Source organism: Eupeodes corollae, chromosome 2, assembly GCF_945859685.1.
Source record: "Eupeodes corollae chromosome 2, idEupCoro1.1, whole genome shotgun sequence".
NCBI classification, from domain to species: Eukaryota; Metazoa; Arthropoda; class Insecta; order Diptera; family Syrphidae; genus Eupeodes; species Eupeodes corollae.
The window spans coordinates 43,637,012-43,658,099 of NC_079148.1; the positions used below are offsets into that span (position 1 = coordinate 43,637,012).

A 21,088-nucleotide genomic window follows, 5' to 3' on the forward strand; every position below is an offset into this window, starting at 1 on the left:
TAGAGCCATGTCTAGTTTTGGCATTCTACAGGATGACCATGGAGAATTCAATCTGCTCCATAAAGGTTGGAAACAACTTAACAGAACCTTTCAATGTCAAAAAAGGTTTTAGACATGGTGATGCGCTGTCATGCGATTTTTTTAACATCGTGCTTGAAAGAAAATTGCAGACCTCACACGTCAACACTAGTGGCACTATCTTTCAAAAGTCTGTCCAATTACTTGCATTTGCTGATGACATTGACATAATCGGAAGAACTCAGCGAGATGTCAATGGGGCTTTTGTGAGTATTGAGGAAGAGGCGGCAAAAATGGGTCTAACGGTTAATGAAGCCAAAACAAAGTTCATGCTGTCGTCTAGAAAGGACATACAACACCGACGTTTTGGTCAAAACGTCACAATCGACAGACGTAACTTTGAGGTAGTCAAGGACTTCGTCTACCTATTCTCCGCTGTAAACGCAGAAAATAACACCATCGCTGAGATCAAACGCAAAATAACTCTTGCTAACCGCTGTTTCTTTGGACTAAGAAAGCAATTGAGTGGTAATGTCCTCTCTCGAGGGACCAAAGTGTTGCTATATAAGACCCTTATCATCCCCGTCCTGCTATACGGTTCAAAAGCATGGACCATGACAAAAGCGGATGAAAGCACCTTGGGTCGCTTCGAGAGAAAAGTTCTTCGTGTGATCTACGGTCCCGTATGCAACGAAGGGGAGTGGAGGAGAAGATGGAACGACGAACTGTACGGGCTGTACAGCGACGTAGACTTAGCCAGAAGGGTTCAACGACTAAGATGGCTGGGTCACGTAGAGCGCATGGAAACCAATGCTCCGGCCGGAAAGTCTTCGAATCCGCACCCACAGGACAGCGCAGTAGAGGAAGACCGCGGATCAGGTGGCGCGCACAAGTGGAAGGTGACCTCACCCAACTTGGAGCGCGAAACTGAAGACATCTAGCTAAGGAAAGATGGAGAAGTTTGTTGGGTGAGGCCCTAGTTCACACAGGACTGTAGCGCCACCTTAAGTAAGTAAGTAAGTAAGCGTTACTGGTTCTGCTAAAAACCGTAAACTCAATTTTTTGAGAGTTCTTTCTGCATTATAATATATTTAACAAAATTTATTTAAAGTCAATATCTCTACAGGTTCTCCATAACCATGTTGACCTCGGCAAGCGAATGTAGCTTCCTTCTGCACTGTTTTACCAGTTTTGAATTTGTGATAGTAGTTGATATGGCTTTGATGGCCGCTTGGCTACCTATAAAAAAAGAGGCTGGGATGCGACCCACACTGATAACTTCCCATCCCGTCTATCGATTTGTCTTGCTTAAAAGTTTGTCTATATGTACTCGTATCAATTTTTACCAAATTTGCGTACTATTTTTTGTAGATTTTATTTTTTATGAAAAAACGGACTGTTGTATTTTTATATAAAAATTACTGAATATCAAAAACAAAATTTTCCGTGAAATAAAATAAGTTTGAATCCAATGTTTTTAATTTTTGAAAAGCTATTTGAGTCGAAAGTAAATTTTTTTTTAGATTTTTATTTTTTATAAAAAAAGCTGTCAATTCGATTTTTCTTAAAATTTGTCCTTACGTTGAAAACAATATTTCTTATAAGTAAAAATTAGTAAGAAGCTATTATCTCAAATTTTTGAAAAGATATTTGAGTCGAAATCATTTTTACTAAATTTTGTTAATTTTTTTCGGTTTTTAATTTTTTGTACAAAAACTGTCAATTCGATTTTTTCAAAATTTTAATGAATGTTGATAACAATATTTTTTAAAAGATTAAAGTAAATTAAAGTCAATATCTCAAAGTTTTGAAAAGATATTTAAGTCGAAAATCAATTTTTACCAACTTTTATTAATTTTTTTTTAAGTTTTTATTTTTTGTAAGAAAACTGTCAATTCGATTTTTCTCAACATATTTCAGAATGTTGAAAACAATATTTCTTATAAGATAAAATAAGTTTGAAGCCTAAATTTTGGGTTTTTGAAAAGATATTTGAAGCGATATTCAATTTTTACCAACTTTGAGTAATGTTTTTTTTTAGATTTTTATTTTTTATAAAAAACCTGTCAATTTGATTTTTCTTAAAATTTTATCAGATGTCAAAAACATTAGTTTTCGTTGCAAAAAATTGTTTGGGAGATGAAATCATATTTTAGGAGGTGACACATTTTTTTCAGTTTTTTTGATTTATAAAAAAAAAAACTGTTATATGGATTTTTTTCAAAAAATATACTTTTTTTTAAATCAGGTTACAATACATTATATAAAATTTAATTCAAGTCTCTTGCGGTTTTGGTTCGTAAGATATTTAGAGTTAACCAAAATTTTCACCTTTTTTTCAAACTTCTATGGTAAAAAAACCACCCACTCAATTTTCTTGGGAGCCCTTTCAGCATCTTTCTGCCTTATTATCTGTATAAAAAATTTTATTTGAAATTGATATCTATTCTGGTTCTTGAAATATAGACGACGAAAAAAACGTGGCGAACGTACGGACGTACCAACGTACGTACACAGGCACGGACAGACATCTTTCTAAAAATGTTTTATTTCGACAAATGTCAAAATTATCAATTTGACAAATCGGATCCATTACAATAACTTCCTATGGGAAGTTAAAAATATCTACATATGTTTTTTTTTATTAAATTGTAGGAAGGTCTTAAGCAGCTTCATATACTGCGAGCACTTTTTCTTGATCTTTTTAGGGGAGGTTTATATGATACCAGACCCTACTCCCTTCTCCGTTTTGGACCCGCCGGTAAAACCGATACATAATTTGTTTTCTTTCCTAGAAGGCATTTCGGATAGGGATACTGGGTTAAAATATGCTGAAAATAGTCTGTTAATGTTTGTATGACCCAAAGCAGCTTTTTTCCATTTATTGCACTGTAATAAACGCAGTGCCCTTTCGAGTGCCAATTCTTTCACGAATATATGAAAGGGGTTCGCTCTTTCTAGGGCTGCAGTTAGTGATCTTTTCAAGAGCTGGCCGGCAATCTCTATGCTTGGTTTTATAAAACGCTAAATTGATTTTTTGAATGGTGTAGATAGTCAGAAATGTATTATATAAAGAATTATTAAAATTTTGCCTATCAAAATATTGAATTGTTTTTCTAAAAAAAACTTATTTTTGATTTTTTTACTTTTAACCAATATATTATTCTATTTTGTCAAGCACGACTTTAAAATAAGAAGAAAAGGGTAAAGGAAACAAAATATAAACTTTGTCATATCTCTACCCAAAAACAAATCATGTAAATTTGTACCTTTCATCTTTTGAATCCTAAATTATGAACATAATCCTTTACCACGTGGCTTTTCTGTAACAGCTTGATATTGAAAAATGAAATTAAAATTGTTACAAATTTGTCATCATTGCAAAAACTTTGTCATTTAAAAACCATGAAGCGGGTAAGCATATATTATGTATCTACTAAATAAAACCCTTGTTTTTGTATTTGAACACCAAATTCGACTATAAGAAGGTTGAAAAAAGACCATCAGAAGGACCTTTAATTTAAATAAAATATTCTTTGATACCGACTCCCACACATATATTTTGGTAAAATCAAACGAAAAGCAATCATGGCAAAATTTTGTTGATGTAAGCATAACTTTTATTATTTTTTTTTTATTTTTTCGGAAGTAAGAATTTATACCTTATCTCTCATAAGACTATAAATAAAAATTATATATAGGTTTTGTATAACTTTTTGAAGACACACGTGTTGTTTCTTGGAAACATCGCCCTTCCAGTCCCAACATTCTTTATCTTTCACTAAAAAAAGGAAGAACGAAAATATTTATGAACTCAATCACTTTAAGTTTATTTAACCCAGCCATACATAATCTTAAGGATCTTAAGCAGCTTAAAGATACAAAAGTATATCTACCTTTTGTGTCGTCGTCGTCGTCGGTAGGTATAAGTTAGGTGCTTACCTTATAAATTTAGTTTTCCTGAAATAGAAAGGATGAAGATAGAGGAGAGTAACGATTCTACGAGTATATGGCAAAGGCCCGCACATACATACATTTTATCGTCATCGTCAGGAAAAGCACCATAAACCATCATTAAACGAGCAATTGATATACATTATGCTTTTATCCTTATTGTATGATGTGCCTCTTTCTGATGCGACCTTTTAAACCTAACCTACCTATTGTTTTCATTGAATTGCTTCCTCGTTTATAAATATAAAAGTTTATACTATATGTACAAACATATGTTTTCCTTAGTCGTGTGAAGTGTGTTTTCGTAAAGATACACTTTTGAACTGAGATGAATAAATTTACAAATCGGTTCCATCAGATTTGTGTGACTTATCTGTGCCATCTTCTCCCGAAAAAAAGAAAAACAAATATATCGATTCTCTCTCAATATTGTATTCTGGCTCTGAATTTTAATTCAATTTAAATGCAATCAGAAAAACGAATCAATGTTTATTAGGAAAAAGGAGAGCGTTTGACAGCTTTGATCGCAGGCACGAATCCGAACCTCCCTTGTCTTTCTTTTGACATTTATGTGTGTTCTGGCGTAAATGCTAACTTTATATGAGTTGGGCTGACGCTTTGGATGGGCCTGGGGTAGGTACTCCCCTTTAAGTCAAGGGCAATTTTGGTTTGGGCTTTAATGCGACACGATACACAACACACAATGCGGTATTTGTTTTTCTTTTATTTTTTAGGTGGGGTAGGTTTTAAGAATGGTTTAAGAAGAGTGTAAACATTTTGCAAACAAAATAGATGAAAAAGAAAGTACTAAAAGCAAACTCTATACTCCAACTCTCCTGTCGTAGCGTTAATATACTATAGCATAGACATTGCACACAAAATCCTTAAGTCGCTTTAATCCTTTGAACCAAGATAGACATAGACAGCAATAATGACAGCATTGAATAAATATACAGTAGAGTCACGATAATTGCCATATTAAAATAATATGACTATTATTTGGTGAAATATGACTGTCCGTGTATCTGTCCTCTTTCCTACAATTTCAAACTTTAGATCAAACTTTTAAATTGAGGTTTTAGGCAAATCAGCGTTAGGTTTTTTTTTTTTAAACCGAAAACACACAAATTTTCGTTTATTTAAATTGGAGTAATTATTAATCTTAAAAACAGCAAGATAGATTTTTTATGCAATTTTATCTAAAATGTATGCTCTTAACTTGGTTTCGTTCAATATAAAATATGTATATGTATGTATTTCTATTGCTCCAGAAGGGTATCCTCGCTATAAAATCTCCAAATATACAAATTCTTATATTGTTTACATAATATTTGATGATAAAACATTTATATTTTTTTTTGCAATTTTGCAAAAAGGGCTAGGATGCAACCCACACTGATAACTTCCCATCCCGTCCGTCGATTTGACGAAAGTTTAAAAGTTTGTAGGTTTTCGTGTTGGGTTAAAAAAGTTGTCAGTTGAATTATTTTTAAAAATTTAAAATTACCAACAATGTGTTTTACATCAAGAAATAGTTAAGTTTGAAAATCTAGTTTTTTAAATAGATTATTAGTAGAAAACAAATGTTAACTAATTTTAGCAGCATTTCTTAAAGTTTTATTAATTGGATGAATGAAATTAATTTGATAGATATCAAGAACCGAACATCAATTTTTACCAAATTTGCGGACTAGTCTTTGTAGATTTTAGTTTTTTTATGAAAAAAACAGACTTTAACTTTTTTTACAAGTTTGTTGTTTTTGCTTTTATTTTTTGTAAGAAAACTTTCTATTCGATTTTTCTCAAAATTTTACTGAATATTGACAAAAATATATTTAAAAGATAAAAGGAGTTTAAAGCCAATATCGCAAAGTTTTGAAAAGAAATTTGAGTCGAAAATCAATTTTTACCAACTTTTATTAATTTTTTTGTTTAGGTTTTTATTTTTTTGTAAAAAAACTGTCAATTCGATTTTATCGAAATTTTTCCGAATGTTGAAAACAATATTCCTTATTAGTTAAAAATAGTTTGAAGCCATAATCTCAAATTTTTGAAAAGAAATACAATTTTACGAACTTTAGTTAAATTTTCTTATAAGTTTTTGTAAAAACAACTCGATTTTTCTAAAAATATTTCGTAATGTTGAAAACAATATTTCTGCTAAGTTAAAATAAGTTTGAAGCCATAATCTCAAGTTTTTGAAAAGATATTTGAGCCGAAATTCAAATTTTACCAACTTTGAGTAATGCTTTTTCTATGTTATTATTTTTATAAAAAAACTGTCAATTTGATTTTTCTCAAAATTTTAGCAGATGTTAAAAAACGTTATTTTTTTGTTGCACAAAATTGTTTTGGAGGTGAATTCATTTTGTATTCGTAAAATTTTGACATTTTTTTTTTCATTTTTTTCGATTTATAAAAAACCCGTTAATTGGATTTTTTTGCAAAAATATATTGGTTTCGTATCACGTTACAATATATAATATACAATTTAATTCAAGTCTCTAGCGTCATTGGTTCGTGAGATATTTAGGGTTAACCAAAATGATCACCTTTTTTAAACTGCTATGGTAAAAAAACTGCCCTTTCTGCATATTTCTTTGTTTATTGTTGATAGAAAAAACTTTTTCCTTACAATTCCAAAGATATTGCAAAATCTTTAAAATCGTCATTAAGTATAGTAAGAGCATTAAAGAGTGGTACTTAACTTCGTACCCGTGTCCTGCTATGCTAGAGGTCCCGGGTTCGATCGCTGCCTTTGCCGTCTAAAGTTTTTTTTCACAGCTAATGGGTCTTGATAGGAAATGACAAATCCACTAATAGTGATTCTTGTCCTAAAAAGTGATTTTTCAAATTAGCCGGATTTGGATTAAAACTGTAGGTCCCCGCCATTCCTGACAACATTAGTCGCACACATTAATGGTAGAGAGTCGTAAGTCACTAGGCCCTAGTTCTCAACAGACTGTTGCGCTGCCTAATTTATTTTACTTAACTTCGTTTATATGGCCACCGCTGCTACGTTTGTTTCTCGTTCAATGGTGGCTCTGAGTTATTCCTACGTGCGTCAAGTATTCTGCTTTTTGGCATAGGCTAATGGGCACGAACGAGGGCTACAACCTACTGTTCCATTTCTTGAGATAAGACGCTCAACAAACTTACTCTTCAACAATAAAACTACAATACCAAATCTTCAAATTCGGGGCCTTCACAGGAACGCGATTTGCAGCCTATTATTGGAAAACTGTGTATATTCACTCAACAGTATTTTTAACTTTTACAGTTAACTATGCGAATAACTTTTTAGTCACTTTATTGTATAGTATTTTCGTTTGAATTTTCAGGGTTCTACTGTATTCAAGCATATTCACTACGACATGTTTGATATGTTTTTATTTTCATTTTTAACACAAAAAAAGTACCAAGTTTGTTTATTTGGCTGCCGTTTCGTCCTTAAATTTGAATTTGCTTATAAATACCGGATTAGGTGTAATGAAATACACAGAGGAAAAAGAAAGGACCTTTAAAGATAAACTTCTGCATATATAGACAAATGGGAATTCACAAAAGTGTTTGTTATGGTGGATCATAGAAAACAACACTCCCAACATCACCAATAAGAAACTCTCTTTTGAACAAGGTCGATTGTAAGCAACAGTAGCTCTATTTGTTAAAAATGAACCGTAGGGGGGTATTTTGAAAAGCCTTTGGGAGCTTATACGAAGTTACAAGGGGCGCAAATAATGTTTATCTAAGCCACACGTTCACTGCTGTGCGTCGCCCATTTTTTTTTCATTTTAAACATCTCAGTGATGGATTTTGGAAGGTATTAGAATTCAACCACATAGTCAATGTTTGCAAAATAAAAGGAAATATTTTTTCTGCTGTGTATTAAGAAATAGCTTTTGAAATTTTTCACAGTCAAACTTTGGGTTACCTTTTTTACTTACCTGTTTAGGGGTATTATCTTTGCACCTGCAGAAAAAAAGGATACAGCCACAATATATCCAATTAGTCAATATATAGCCCGCATGTAGTTGGGTTAGAGCTATATAGGCAATATTGAAGTGCAGTTATACTCATCCATAAATTAGATAGAATTTTAAGTGAAACAGGGCGGGAAAGAGGATCTCTTTGGGATATGAGAAAGGTGGTTTATTGTATTAATTAAAATATCCATCAGGTTGAACGATTCACTCTTAACCAAGGTAAAATGAAAAGTCCTTGAAAATTGATTGCGAAATTGAATCTTTTGTTTAGATTGACGTATACTAATGCTATTGTATAGAAAAATACATGTAGATATAGGCAGAATATAGTATGTATTTGTGTAGGTGAAATAGATTTATTTAATTATGCACATAATAATCAATCGAAAAATGAAAACAAATTGGAAGCATAACCCACGAAATATTTATTATTTGATCAAATACAAAATTATTGATAACAATTTATTTGGCACCCAATAAGTGGGTGGAAAACATGTTCATCAAAAATTTTCAGGAGGGTAACTTCTTACTAATAATAATATAATAATAGTAATAATAATAATAGCTTTATTTATTGAACCTTAAACAAATTTTTACAATTCAACATAATGATAAATAAAATGATGGCCTTGGTTTGAAACCGTCTGCCAGATGCCATCTCTATTTTTACTGTTAAAAATTACAAAATATGTTTTTCATATTACTAATTCAAGTAAGCTTTTTGGTGTTTTTTGCTATTATTTTTACATTGTTCATTAATCAATTAGTAATTTTTTTTTATTAATGAAAGAAAAAGATATAAACATAAAATTAAAAAAGAGGCTGGGATGCGACCCACACTGATAACTTCCCATCCCGTCTGTCGATTTGTCTTGCTTAAAAGTTTGTCTATATGTACTCGTATCAATTTTTACCAAATTTGCGTACTATTTTTTGCAGATTTTATTTTTTATGAAAAAACCGACTGTTGGATTTTTATATAAAAATTACTGAATATTGAAAACAATATTTTCTGTGAAATAAAATAAGTTTGAAGCCAATATTTTTAGTTTTTGAAAAGCTATTTGAGCCGAAAGTAAATTTTTACCAATTTTTAGTATTGTTTTTTTTGTAGGTTTTTATTTTTTGCAAAAAAAACTGTCAATTCGATTTTTCTCAAAATATTCAATATTTCTTATAAAAATTAGTTAGAAGCTATTATCTCAAAGTTTTCAAAAGATATTTGAGTAGAAAATCATTCTTTACCAGGTTTTGTTAATTTTTTTTCGGTTTTTATTTTTTGTAATTTTTTTCAAACTTTAACTGAATGTTGACAACAAGATTTTTTGAAAGATAAAAGTAAATTAAAGCCAATATCTCAAAGTTTTGAAAAGATATTTGAGTCGATATTCAATTTTTACCAACTTTTGTTAATTTTTTTTTCGGTTTTTAATTTTTTGTAAAAAAACTGACAATTCGATTTTATTCAAAATTTTACTGAATGATGACAACAATATTTTTTGAAAGATAAAAGTAAATTAAAGCCAATATCTTAAAGTTTTGAAAAGATATTTGAGTCGATATTCAATTTTTACCAAGTTTTTTTAATTTTTTTTTTCGGTTTTTAATTTTTTGTAAAAAAAACTGTCAATTCGATTTTATTCAAAACTTTACTGAATGTTGACAACAATATTTTTTGAAAGATAAAAGTAAATTAAAGCCAATATCTCAAAGTTTTGAAAAAATATTTGAGTCGATATTCAATTTTTACCAAGTTTTGTTAATTTTTTTTCGGTTTTAAATTTTTGGTAGAAAAACTGTCAATTCGATTTTTTTCAAACTTTAACTGAATATTGACAACAAGATTTTTTTAAAGATAAAAGTAAATTAAAGCCAATATCTCAAAGTTTTGAAAAGATATTTGAGTCGATATTCAATTTTTACCAACTTTTGTTAATTTTTTTTCGGTTTTTAATTTTTTTGTAAAAAAACTGTAAATTCGATTTTATTCAAAATTTTACTGAATGATGACAACAATATTTTTTGAAAGATAAAAGTAAATTAAAGCCAATATCTCAAAGTTTTGAAAAGATATTTGAGTCGATATTCAATTTTTACCAACTTTTGTTATTTTTTTTCGGTTTTTAATTTTTTGTAAAAAAACTGTCAATTCGATTTTATTCAAAATTTTACTGAATGTTGACAACAATAGTTTTTAAAAGATAAAAGTAAATTTAAGCCAATATCTCAAAGTTTTGAAAAGATTTTTGAGTCGAAAATGAATTTTTAATAATTTTTATTATTTTTTTTTTTAGGTTTTTATTTTTTTGTAAAAAAACTGTCATTTCGATTTTTTTCAAAATTTTATCGAATGTTGAAAACAATATTTCTTATAAGATAAAATAAGTTTAAAGCCTAAATTTCAAGTTTCGAAAAGATATTTGAATCGATATTCAATTTTTACCAACTTTGAGTAATGTTTTTTTAGATTTTTATTTTTTATAAAAAAAACTTTCAATTCGATTTTTCTCAAAATTTTATCAGATTTCAAAAACATTGTTCTCCGTTGCTCAAAATTGCTTTGGAGATGAAATTATATTTTAGTCGTAAAATTTTGGAGGTGACAAATTTTTTTTTTTCAGTTTTTTGGATTTTTAAATAAAACCGTAAGATAGATTTTTTTCAAAAAATATACTTCTTTGAGATCACGTTACAGTTTATTATATAAAATTTACTTCAAGTCTCTAACGTTTTTGGTTCGTAAGATATTTAGGGTTAACCAAAATTTTCACCTTTTTTTTAAACTACTATGGTAAAAAAACCACCCACGCAATTTTCTTGAGAGCCCTTTCTGCATCTTTCTGCCTTATTATCTGTATAACAAAATTTATTTGGAGTCGATATCTCTTCTGGTTCTTGAGCTATGGAAAAAAACGTCGCGAACGTACGGACGTACGGACGTACGAACGTACGTACACACGCACGCACAGACATCTTTCTAAAAATCTTTTATTTCGACTCTATTGACCTTGAAACGTCGAGAAATGTCAAAATTATCAATTTGACAAATCGGACCCATTACAATAACTTCCTATGGGAAGTTAATAAATTGCAATACAAAAATGGGTTTTATTTTGTACAATATGTACGCCAAAATACTTAATAGGTACATTTTTGGATTTAACTCTTTTAGTAATCTATAAAATCTTTTCTGTAATTTAGGGCTTCAATGCAATATTGGGCAAGAAGTTTCCAGTTGCTTCCATTTAAGATACTTATAGAGTTTGATTCGCTTATTATTGACTTTTTTAAGTATACAATTCTTATTTCTTTTAGAATAGGGAACACTGATAAAAAGTGATAAGAGTGTTCTTGTTCTTGCAAATTACAGAGAGTCCAAAAAGTTGATTGGTCATTAAAACAAGGTTTGTAATTTAAGTCAAGAAGCTCTCCCTTAATGCGACAAATGATAGAAATTTCAAATAAGCTCATTTTGTCTGTAAAATAGTTGAGCTCATTCAGATTATAATTGAGCTTTGGATATAGAGATCTACGTGAGGAGCCGTTTGCTTCCTCAATTAGTTCCAGTCTTATTTTGTCATCTAGCTTTTCGAGAATACAATTGATCTTTTCTCTCATACTTCCATATTATTGGTTATGTCCTCCCATTTCCTGAACCAACTTATATTTTTTTGTATACTTCATCATAAGAAAGTATTTTGGCTACATAATGAAAGTACATTTTCAAGGTGAAAATAAAAATTAGAGGAAAACCTGTTTCAAGCAGCAGCATGTAATTAGGTGTTGATTTTGGTGATCTAAATAGTTTTTTTAAGAAGAGCCGTTGCAGTTTTTCAACCTCATCATACTGCTGATATCCCCATACCTGACATCCATATGTCATTATAGTTCTCAGAGCCGCATAAAACACTCTAAATTTGACACAATGTGCAAAATTGGTGTTATTAAACAAGTTTCTTAGGGTTGAGTTGGGGTGTGAGAATCATTCCCAAGTAAGTAAACTCATTCACAACTTCAATATTTTCACCATTTAAAAACCACCTTTCATTTCTACTGTGTTGTCCACGACCTGTTATAAACATAATAACTTTAAAAGAGCAAACAACAGTGGGGATAAAAGACAACCTTGACGTACTCCACTTTTAGTTTCAAACCATTCTGATATTTGTTCACCGTCAAATACAGCAGATTATGTTCTCGTAAAGTTTTCTTAGTACTTTAGAAATCTTAGAGGATAACCCCAGTAGATTTAATTTATAAAACAATACTCCTCGATCAATCCTATCGAAAGCAACTTTGAAATCAATTAATATTGAATACAGCTCTTTCCCATTTTCTGCGTAATAATCTACGATATTTTGGATGGAGAAAATGTGATCCGTTGTTGAATAACCTGCTCTAAACCTGCTTGAAATTCGTTCAACAATTTGTTTTCATTAACCCAAAACTCAAGTCTTTTCAGTATAATTTCTGTAAATATCTTCGAAATCACATTTAGGAAAGATATGCCCTTATAATTTTCCAAATTACTTATGTCCCCTTTTTTTGTGGATTGGAAATACAATTGACTTTCTAAAAGTTTCAGATATTTGAGCCGTGTGCAATATATTTGAATATGTCCTTACTAAATTTTCCAAAAATCGTTTGGGGCGTTTTTGAAAAATTCATAAGGAACTTAATCATACCCTGGGGCTTTGATATTCTTAGCTTTACGAGTATGTAAAACACTGTGAATTTCTTCTTAGGGGATATCACCATCTAAAGAGTCAACGATTATGATATTTTCAGCGAATTGTATTGGTTCTTCAATCTCTAATTTCCAAAAATCGTTTGGGGCGTTTTTGAAAAATTCATAAGGAACTTAATCATACCCTGGGGCTTTGATATTCTTAGCTTTACGAGTATGTAAAACACTGTGAATTTCTTCTTAGGGGATATCCCCATCTAAAGAGTCAACGATTATGATATTTTCAGCGAATTATATTGGTTCTTCAATCTCTAATGGATTAAGTAGATTTTTAAAATATGAGCATCCAAATTGTTACTAATTTTGAATTTTTTCCCATTCAGTTCTTAGCAATAATATTGGCTTTTAACATTTAAACAAAATTAAATAAATTCTTTTACTAGATTAATTTTTGTTACTCAAAACTGATTTTTCAAATTCTAATAGAATTAAAAAAAAGCAAATTTTTGTAAATAGTCCTATCAAAAACATTATTTTGAAAAAAGCTTTTTTAATCAAGAAGCTTCATATGAGCTTTTATTTTTCTCACCATAAATATTAATATTTGTACATATACGGATTCAAAACAATTACCAAAAAGAGGCTTGGATGTGACCCACACTGATAACTTGGTCGTCTGTTGATTTTTCTAAAAGCTCAACTAAATATTGGACACAATATTTTGTGACAGATAAACAAATCTTTAGTAAATATCTTTCCTTGTTCTCATAATATTTGAGGCGAAAACCATTTCTAATGAGTTTTTGCGTTGTTTTTGTTGGTTTTCATTTTTTGTTACAAAAGTTTTTTTTTCTAAAAAATTAGATACAAATACAAATATTTTGGATATAATGAAGTCGAAACCCAATTTTTATCAATTTTGATAGAATTTTCTAAAAGTTTTCATTTCATATATAAACAAATAAATATTATTTCTTACTTTGACAATTTAGCACAGAATTAGATCATTATGAAGTCAATGCCTTCATTTATTGACGAGATATCGAGAAACGAATATCAATTTTTACCATTTTTGCGTATTAATTTTTGTAAGTTTTTAATTTTTATGAAAAAACTGACTATTGGATTTTTATACAAAAATTATTGAGTCGAAGACAATATTTTCTATAAGATGGAATTAGTTTGCAAACACAGTTTTTTTAATGTTCGAAAAGATATTTGGTAAGAAAATACATTTTTACCGAGTTTTAGCAATGTTTTTTTATATATTTTTATTTTTTGTATACAATTGTCATTTCAATTTCTTTCGATTTATAAGAAAAACCCTTCATTATCGGTTTCAAGGCGCTAACATTATTGCTTAATGCTTATCTAGTTTAACAAATTGTTTACTTTTTTTATTCCTATGGTATAAAAAACACACAGTTAATTTTTTTGAAAGTCCTTTCTGCATCTTTCTGCATCATTATCTGTATAACAATATTTATTTGAAGTCGATATCTCTAAGGGTTCTTGAGATATGGACGACGAAAAATGCTTCCCAAGCGTACGAACGTACGACATCTCTCTAAAAATCTTTCATTTAGAATCTAGGGACCTAATGTAGATCGATTTTAAATAAAATACTTTTTAGTATATCAATGTTTTATAATTCTCTATTCGAAGTTAAAATCATTCACTTGTTTTGTAATTGGGTATCGAAAAATAAAAATTATTTTTCCATCTGTCATCATGATATCTTGACATATCGACAAAGTTTGTGTTCAGACCCATTTAGCAAGTTGCCACTTTAAAATCTACCATATCTCGTTACTTGTTGATTACTGGAAACGCGGATAGTGAGGATTCCAAGTGAATTGGAGAAGCTGGTTCGACGATGCTTCTGATTTTGAGTCGTTAGTAGTATTTGTTGGAATTTGTGAGTCTTCATTGTATGTGGGGGATCTTGTTGTTTCTTTAGGTGAAACAGGTCGATGATTGGTTTCTTCGGTTTTTGATTTGATCAGTGGCGAGAAGTTTTTTTTCAACTACGACTGGAAGTTCAATTTCAATTCGATATTCCACTCTTTGCCCATTAATGTCCTCTTCTGATAATTTTGAAAGTGATGACTGTGTATACCGCGCTATTCGTTCGGTTTGGCCATTGCTCAGAAGGTGATAAGGGGCTGTTGTATTGAATTGTATTCCATTGTTTCTATAAAACGCTTTCAACTCTTCAGAGACATGCAGAACTGTTATTCGTTATGACTTTCTTGGGAAGCCCGTGGATCGCAAGCATCATTTTTTCTTAACTAATTTAACTATCTTCACCTCAAGCCATTTGGACATCGCATTAACGACAATTAAAAATGTGTGGCCTTTATAAGACCTAGATGTAGAGTTTCTTCTTGAATAAACTGTCGAGGAGCATTTGGAGGATTTAGTCGATTAAATTGACATTGACTACAAACTCGTACCGCCTGTTCAGCTTCGTGCCAAGGACTTCATAAGGCTCATTCCCGGGTGATTTTCTTGTAGTACATTTAAAATATTTGCCTGTAGTACCTCACAAGATAATTCCGTGGATAATTACGTTCTTCTCTGGAAAAAAAATGAATTTTCTTATTTATTGAAAAGTCAAGAATTGTCAACATTTTTAATTCGAAAAATCTGACCGTTCACAATAACTTCCTAAGGGACGTTAAAAATTTGTATTTTTCTAAGTACATTATTTTACGTAAACGATATTTAGCAAAGAATTAAATAATTTTAAAGCCAACGTAATCGAACCCCAGTTTTTAAAAATTTTGTGTAGATTCTTAAAAACCAACTATTGGATTTCTATAAAACTTTAAACTAATTTTAAAATATTTTGTATACAAAAAAATAGTTTTATTGTTTTTTTTTGGTTCGAGAGAAGGGCCAACCAAATCTTTTACTTTTTTTTAAATTAATATTATAAAAACACCACCAAACTAATTTTTTTGAAATTCATTCAAAAAATATATCTACAGTCGATGCCTTGACAAGTTCGTAAAACATCGAAAACGGTCTGAAAGTGGCAACATACGAAAAAAGGGGTCGGAAATTGGGCCTCCTGGTTGGAATTTATTGATGCTAGCCCAAAATCGTTTTGAAATAAAATGTCAAACATTATATTATATGTGTTTTATTTTTTCTTAAAAACCACACCCTTAAAAATGCCCTTAAACAAAACAGTAAGTAGGCATAATTTAATGAAAAGACTTTCAACATTTAATTTTAAATAACCACCACTAAGGCAACTTTCGTTAACCTTAAAAATGAAATAAGACCATTTTCATTTGTCATTTTTTAGAACTAAGAAATTTAAAACCTTAAAGATGTAAAAATAGTGATTTAGGTATATCATTTTGGCTTCTGTCAAAAGAAATGTGTGGGTAGAATTGGTAGATTGAATCTCTTACTCGTGCTACTTGTTGTTCTTACTATCTATTTTTAGAAGAAAAAACAATCTTTTTCTAAAAACAAAAACATCATCCCCACTTTGACCTTTCATACAAAAACCAGACTCAAAGATCCACATTAAGTTCTATTTTTTTACATAAAAAATGCTCCAATTAAATTTATTTTGTTGAATAGATATCTTAGTACATCCAAACATACTTCTTTTAATTAAATTATAAAACAAAATATTTTGATATTACCTGGCATAATGTCTAGACATAGACTTTTTATACTCAGTTTTCCTTTATTTTTGATTCGCTTAAATAATCAAGTTTCTATGTTTCAGTGACGACGGCAGATGAGATTTATCGTCTCAATAGTATTTAACGAGCAAAAACAATTTATGTATATCTGATGAATAAACCTTAAACCATATCCTACTCCGAAACCTCCCACCATAGCCATTCCCTAACTTATTCTTTACCTAAATCAAATAAATTTCAAATATCCATTAGCGAATGTTTTATCGTTCTTTCGCACTTGAATGCTGTAGGAAATATAAGTTTGAATAGATAGATATATTTTACCATTCCCTAAAATAAAATACTTTTTGCGAGAAACTTTGTAATGCATTAAATTCAATTACTGCTTTTATACAATGCCGCAAAACACGCAAAATTCCTCGAAGCCAAGACCGGAACACTCTCTTACAACTTTTCTCCTAAAACCGCATTAAAACTGTTTCATCATCTTGTAGAAGTTTTTTGTCTTTTTTTTTTTTGTTGGTTTTAATTAAAATCCACGAGAGATTATCCATCCATCCCACACAGAATCATCATCACAGTGAGTAAGGCTCTTTTCCTTGAAGGAATATATGTATAAACTAAACTACATCATCATCTTGGGCGACATCTTTCCTCACCATCTCAATCTCAATCTCCATCTTATGGTATCGGGCTGAGGCTAATTAACATCACCACCATCCATGAAATTGTGTGATTTGATGTCATTCTATCTGCGGCTGCTACAACTTCTACTGCTACATGGCCTGGAAACTACAATATCTTTGCCTATACCTTATAGACTGTACTAGTACTTTATATTCTAAGAAATTCCACACAAAATAAAAATAAAGTAGAAAATTGAAACCACCAACCATAGATACAGTTGTTAGCTCTGAGCCTCTGAGGGATAGATGGAAGCCACAAAACAATCCGCATTATGCCTATCATCTTCCACCATTAACTAATCCTTTCTTTGTTCCCTTTACCCTTTCCAGAAGATGAACTAATCCTAGGAAGAACCAAAATAGCTACCTTAAAGTACGAGTAGAATAAGTACAAACTGAAGAAATACATAGTTAACAAGTCAGTATAACGCAAACTAAAGAGCCCATCACTTCGACATCGCAGAAGTGGAAGCAGAACCAGAACCCGTTAAGAGGACACAGAAGGAAGAAGGAGGCAGGAACGAGGACATAATCCTAAGCAATATGGAGGACTTATTCCTCCTGATAATCAAGGAATCAACTGGGACGAAACATAACACTTTAAAGCAAACGGCTCAGATAGCTTATGGTAAGGACTCTCTGAGGGCCGGACACACACAAAAGGGATTAATCCGGCCAGCACGGCATCAGCAGTGTAAAAATGTTCTTAATTTTATTCTTTCCTTTTTTTCTAGATAAATTGTATCGCCAACATGGCATACACCGAGACCCATCACATGAGCTGCGTTCCGTGTGCTTCACTGCACTCCAGATGGCACTGGATACGAAACGACCTAAATTTATCACAATGGGTCTCAATGGATTGCATGTATGTTCCTTAGATCTTACATTTATGTCCTAATTTCATGGAATCCTTTCTCCCTTTTCCATCACAGCGAATTATCAAAGATGAAAGATTCTACATAGGTCTTGAGCCTGAAGATGACAGCGTTTGGTTGCCGGCTCAACTTCTGCGAGCTACAGCAAGCATCACTCCCGGGGTTAATAATGAGGACACGGTGGTTAATGTCCTGCGTCTGTTTCTGGCGATGGCCTGTTCACCAACGTGCACCCTTAATGGGCGGCTTCTGATAGAAATTCTCTCGAGGTGTGGCGAATGCTGGGAAGCTGGATCTAGAGCGATTAGGGCAGCTTCTCTAGCCGCCGCAAGCCAGTGTCTGCGGACGTTTTGTGCGTTTCTGATTGACGAAGCCGAAGAGGTTAAGAAAACCGCTCCAGCTGGGCTTATGACTATTTCACAGGCTTCGGCTGTTTATAACGAGGTTATACCGGTTATGCAATGGCTGTGTAGCCGAATTATTGAACCTCGTGTTGGCAGTCCGAAAAAGAATGAAGCTTGCGGCTCGCTATACCTTACAGAGTGTATTCTAACATTGAGTTCCGCCCTTCCAAGGAATGTGCATGCAAATCCACATTTTACGTCGTTCCTATGGCAAAAGTTTTGTCCAACTTTAGCCGCAGCTCTAGGCTCACCGGGAAGAGTAAATTTGGATAAAAAGTTTACTTATAAGTAATTCATTTCGTATTAAATAAGATCTTGATAAATCAATAATGTATGTTTCGTTAACAGAGATGCACTTCATCTGATTGAAAATGAGGCAAGAGGATTTTTCACCGGGCCAGGGCTTGATGGACCACAAGCTAGATGTGTTTATCTTACCGGAATTCAGTTACTGCGAATTGCCGGAGCTCATGGCTCCTTAAGGCCAATGTTGGAAGCTTTGTTTCATAGAATGTTACTTTTGCCAGCTCCTCAGAATCGAACTGAACCTTTAAAGTGTGTGAGGGAGATTTTCAAGAGTCCTGAACGTTTGATTGACTTAGCAGTTATACTTTATTTCGATAAGAACACAGCTCAAGGATGTAGCGATGAAATGGCACTTTTTAGATTGTAAGTGGAAATAATTAAATTTTTCAAAAAATATTCGGTTAAAATATCCTAGGTGCTTAAGGGCGGTAATTATCGAACTTTTCTAAGTTTCTGTTACTTTTTTACAAATATTTATAAAGTAATTTTTGTTAAGGAGTTCTTTTAATATTTGTATAATTTTTAAAGGATTATCGATGCAATGGAAGAATGTGCCTTTGCGGCTCACACTGGAACTGGAGTAGAAGCAAGTTTACAAGCGAGTGTGGAATGCATGGTAGCTCTTTTGGACAGTCTACAAACTCTTTGCTCTGGAGATATCAATGAAAATATAATCAGTGACCAGGTGAGTTATGGCTTAACCATACAAAAATAAAATTGAAATATAAAGATTATTTAGTTTAAACATAACATTAGTGGGTTAAATTTGAACGAGTTAGGTGATTTCGGAATTTTATTTTGTAGTTGACTTTGGTTTCAATTTTACTCTGTTTATTTAGTTGAGTTTTCTCAAACGAATCTTTTTAACAATCTTTTCCACATGCTCAACAAATTATAACCCATGATATTCTACTTTTTCAACAGATCGTTGACACAGTTAACAACCGCCATCCGAATCTACGTGACGCAGACTACTCAGGTCCTCTGACTTATCAGTCAATGGCTCGTCTCCCTGCACAATATCGTGATGCTATAGCTGAGTTTCGGCAAACGATTTTTGAAAACTCTTCCGGTTCGGAAAGTGACAACGAACATAATGCCGAAAACGACGCAGTCTCAAATGGCTCCGGCGACACCGAAGGACCCGAGGACGATATACCTTCATCGTCGAGCGACGAAAATTCCTCGAAAATTGAAAACCGTTGGCCGTACTCCCATTTGGAAGCTCCAGTAATGCCAGTTCGTGGAGATACTGACAACGATCGTCAGCATGCCCGTGATTTCGCCAAGGCTCTACGAGTAGATCTTGTTCCGAAGCTCCTGCGTTTGCGTTCGTGTGTTGAAGTTGACGAAGCTATGCAGGAATTTGCTTCAACAGTTTGTCAGGAGAACAGCATGAACTATTCAGATTTTGAATACAATTTGACCGCAATCAATGCTGATGGAATTTATCTAGCAATATACTCGGCTCTCTTGTTGAGTCTTCAGCTCACTCGAGCTGGCCACTATGATGATTTGGAAAAGGAGATCCTGATTCCAATGTCAGAGCAACAATTTGCCACATCCGTCCAGAATACAGGTGTCTTAGTTTATTTATCAACCCCCTGGCTGTGTGAATTATACCAGTCGGTTATTGTGTTGAATCCTTTGGAATCTTTAGAGCGACATGAGTTGGAGAGCACTCGATGCGCTTTAGTAGATATGTTGTGCGATGCTGGAGGCATGGGCTCAACGCAAATGATGTCTGAATGGCAGAGATTACAATCAGTGTCGAAGTATAATGAAGAACAGCAAAATGATAGACGTGAAGCTGCGAAGAAGCTTTGCAGGAGGCTTCTGACGTGTTGTTGGGACTCAATGGTGATCGTTCTGAGCTCGGGTTTGGGTGATTTAACTGGAACTAGCGCCAGCAAGCTTATGGCCCTATCAAAGCGAACCTTGAGGGTGAAGATCAATAAAACAAACAAAAGCAATGGTGAGGCGTTGTACGCTATGTGCTTGGATGGTCTTCATTCGGTAAGATACATTTTGAAAGAATGTATTTGAAATTTAAGCTAAAGGTTTTTTCTCTCTTCTAGGCTGCAACTTTAAGTAATTCACTCAATCTTCAGCATTTAGCTGGAAAGATTCTTAATCTTCTGGCTTCGAATGTGTGTCATACATCGGGTCCCCGAATTTCTGCCAGTCAAGCCATGTCCATGGATGTTGTCTTAACTGGTGGTCTCAACTTGGGCTCCTACAGCCCTGACTGCTGGCACTCTGTATTTGCGGTTTGCCGTCATGTTAGCCAACTAGAACATGACATATTCAGTCTTCAGAATCCGCCATTAACAACATCTCCAGGCACCAGCCGGAGAGACATGGAGACTGGTGAGAAACTGGCACCTCCCCCTGGAAGTGATAAATTAAATTTGTCCTCAATTCCAATTGACGATGATGAGACTTGGTTTGTAGTTTAAATTCTCAACGCTTTGGATTGTTTTATTACATTTGTCTTCTCT

The 21,088-nt window shown here is 32.4% G+C and overlaps 1 protein-coding gene across 1 annotated transcript in view; it reads left to right on the forward strand.

Annotated features, from left to right (window-relative positions):
• LOC129945751 (brefeldin A-inhibited guanine nucleotide-exchange protein 3) overlaps window positions 1–21,088 on the forward strand; it is a 40,743-nt gene that overhangs the window by 15,856 nt on the left and 3,799 nt on the right. Inside the window, exons 2-8 of the mRNA XM_056055652.1 lie at window positions 17,330–17,627; window positions 17,734–17,867; window positions 17,935–18,569; window positions 18,630–18,950; window positions 19,116–19,272; window positions 19,512–20,603; window positions 20,666–21,033. Of these exons, the coding sequence (XP_055911627.1) occupies window positions 17,543–17,627; window positions 17,734–17,867; window positions 17,935–18,569; window positions 18,630–18,950; window positions 19,116–19,272; window positions 19,512–20,603; window positions 20,666–21,033 (2,792 nt within the window). The 5' untranslated portion in view covers window positions 17,330–17,542. The remainder of the gene's footprint in view (window positions 1–17,329; window positions 17,628–17,733; window positions 17,868–17,934; window positions 18,570–18,629; window positions 18,951–19,115; window positions 19,273–19,511; window positions 20,604–20,665; window positions 21,034–21,088) is intronic.